Below are 3,057 nucleotides of genomic sequence, written 5' to 3'. Positions count from 1 at the left end.
CTGAAGGATGCGGCCCCTCTTCTTGTTAGGGAGCGCAGACAAAAGTGTCCAGCTCTCCTCTTCCTGGTAGGAGATAAACTGCTTGCTCAGCTATTATCGCTGTGGGAAAGAATTTATAAAACAGAAACAAATCTTATAGTGGACAACAGTCTAAGTCAGAAAAAGGTCATCATGTAGTATTCATGTAAACTTATATCATTAAAAGCTTATACTCACTACTAAGTACAATTTTCCATTGACATATGTTCTGTTCAGTTTTCTTTCTATAGTTCACAGCAACAGTCGTCTTAAACTGCTTCATATTGTGATCCACTGTATGGTTTATGATGGAGACACTGAGTCTGGTTCAGCTGCTTTGTTGAGATCTGTATGTTAAAGAGTCTTTTTGCATCTCTACTCTCCAGTATGGAGAGAGGCATCATGGGTCGTGGAGACACTTATGAAGTGGTGATCAGGTCCAGGCTATTTTGAGTGGTGGAAGTGGTGGGACTTAGGGGGCTGAAGATGTTGAAGCGGGTCTTTTACCAGCTCTGCAGGCTTAAAAACCCACCAACTCATCCACACTGGAGAGAGACCATTCAGCTGTGGCAAGTGTGGAATGTCTTTTACGCTGTCTTCAAGATTAAAAACACATCAACTCATCCACAGTGGAGAGAGACCATTCAGCTGTGACAACTGTGGAAAGTCTTTTACGCTGTCTTCAAGTTTAAAAACACACCAACTCATTCACAGTGGAGAGAGACCATTCAGGTGTGACGAGTGTGGAAAGTCTTTTACGCAGTCTTCAAGTTTAAAAACACACCAACTCATTCACAGTGGAGAGAGACCATTCAGCTGTGATAAGTGTGGAATGTCTTTTACGCAGTCCTCAAACTTAAAATCACACCAACTCATTCACAGTGGAGAGAGACCATTCAGCTGTGACAACTGTGGAAAGTCTTTTACGCAGTCCTCAAGCTTAAAAACACACCAACTCATTCACAGTGGAGAGAGACCATTCAGCTGTGATAAGTGTGGAATGTCTTTTATGCAGTCCTCAAGTTTAAAAATACACCAACTCATTCACAGTGGAGAGAGACCATTCAGCTGTGATAAGTGTGGAATGTATTTTACGCGGTCCTCAAGCTTAAAATCACACCAACTCATCCACAGTGGAGTTAAAGCATACACCTGTGATCACTGTGGCAGAGCTTTTACTCACAGTAGCAGCTTAAAGAATCATCTAGTTACCCACTCTGGAATTAAAGCATACAGCTGTGACATTTGTGGAAAAACTTTCAGCCGGCTAGACAGCCGAAATAAACACCTACGCATTCACACCAGACATGATGTGTACTGCTGTGATCAGTGTGGTAAACTATGTTTAACAGACGCACACTTACAACGTCACATGTTTACCCACACTGAGGAGAGACCTTATAAATGTGACCTGTGTGAGAAGACTTTTAAAGCTCCACATGACCTGAGACGACACCAACAGATCCACACCAGAAAGAGACTCTACAAGTGCAGTTACTGTGAGGTATGTATTTATATTTTTATCTTGTCATTTTAGCCTGACTGTTTGGAACAACTCTGCTCATCAAGTTGTGTTCGCAGTTCTATTGTATGCAAAGACAGCTCTGAGTGATTATTCAGACTCTAATCACAGTTTTTAGTGATAGTGTTTGAGAATTATATTACTGTTATTGTAGTATTAAATTAGTATTAATTTAAGATTTTTACTATTATCATTTTTGTAGCATATTAAACTGACCTGAGTGTTATCATGTAAACAGTAAAATGTAATTGGACGTCTGCAGAGATGCTCTTTATTTCAGGCGACGTTCAGGATAAAAAATGTTGAAGGACTGACTTACACTGTGTTTGTGTCTTTGTTTAGAAGCAGAGCGACACAGATGGATCCGGTTCTCAACCCTGTCATCACTGTGATGGTGGGAAAGACTTTCGTTGTGACCTCTGTGGGAAAAGTTTCAGTAATCCAAAGACCCTAAAACTACATCAACGTAGACACACTGGAGACAAAATGAACTACTGCAAAGAATGTGGGAAAGGCTTCCCCACAACAAGTGAGTTAAAACAACATGAACTCATTCACAGTGGGACCAAAAAGCATCTCTGTGATCAGTGTGAGTCATCCTTCACCACTGCAGGCCAGCTTAAAACACATAAACGAGGCCACACAGGAGAGAAACCATACAAGTGCAGACACTGTGACAAAAGCTTCTCACAATCAGGTCATCGTAACTCTCATGAACTTACACACATGGAAGGAAACTACAGCTGTGACCAGTGTGACAAGAGCTTCGGGAAATTCACTTCATACTCCGAACACAAACGATCCCACGTTACTAATAAACTCTTTCACTGTTACCAATGTGTCAAAATATTCACCTCATTGTCTGCTCTGTGCAAACATCAGCGTGATCACTCCCATCTCTGTGAATCTGCAGAGACAGAAAGATCTTCTTCTTGTTTCAGGGTCAGACTCAAAACCCTTGAGATCAGGCTCCACAGAGTTCAGGTGGAATCTCCTGTAAAGATCTGATGAGGCAGCTATGAATGAAAATGTGCCTCTCGTTACATTTTAAGCTTTCTAAACTGTTCTACTGTAGTGTTGGTGTTGAGTGGTTAGGTTTGTTCCAGCAGTTGAATCAAAAAATCTGTTTCCTCTTATGTTTTTATTGAATGTATTTTGATCCATGTGTTCTGCAGATGTTTTTTGTTGGGTGTTTTTTTTGTTCAGGTTGTTTGTGTTATGAAATCCTTGACAGTTAAACCAAAATTTGAAATGTTAAATAAAGAAATCGTTTAATGACAAAGAGTTTGATCCATGATATCATTTCCTGTATATCAAACCAAAAACTGATGTGAGAAATGTTCTCAGTGACACAGATGGAGGTTTATCAGAGGAGACTTGGCGACCGTGGCTCAGGGGGTTGGGAAGGGCACCTGTAACCGGAAGGTCGCCGGTTCGATCCCCGGCCTCTCTGTCCTGGTCGTTGTGTCCTTGGGCAAGACACTTTACCCTACCGCCTACTGGTGTTGGCCAGAGGG

General features: G+C 41.4%; 1 protein-coding gene across 2 annotated transcripts; it reads left to right on the top strand.

The window, feature by feature from the left end:
* The first annotated feature begins 245 nt into the window (after positions 1–245).
* On the top strand, positions 246–2,824 carry LOC100711962 (zinc finger protein OZF-like). Of its 2 annotated transcripts, none has more exons than XM_025910294.1 (2): positions 246–1,522; positions 1,886–2,824. In XM_025910294.1, the coding sequence occupies exons 1-2, from the start codon at positions 599–601 to the stop codon at positions 2,546–2,548; spliced, it is 1,587 nt and encodes a 528-aa protein (XP_025766079.1). In that variant the 5' UTR covers positions 246–598; the 3' UTR covers positions 2,549–2,824. The 2 variants fall into 2 exon arrangements, with proteins under 2 accessions (XP_025766079.1, XP_025766078.1); XM_025910293.1 differs by having other exon boundaries at positions 247–1,522; positions 1,883–2,824.
* Positions 2,825–3,057: the final 233 nt, after the last annotated feature.

Source organism: Oreochromis niloticus, linkage group LG9, assembly GCF_001858045.2.
Source record: "Oreochromis niloticus isolate F11D_XX linkage group LG9, O_niloticus_UMD_NMBU, whole genome shotgun sequence".
Lineage (NCBI taxonomy): Eukaryota > Metazoa > Chordata > Actinopteri > Cichliformes > Cichlidae > Oreochromis > Oreochromis niloticus.
The sequence above is the reverse complement of the archived record's forward strand: the minus strand, read 5'-3'. Positions and strand labels throughout refer to the sequence as shown.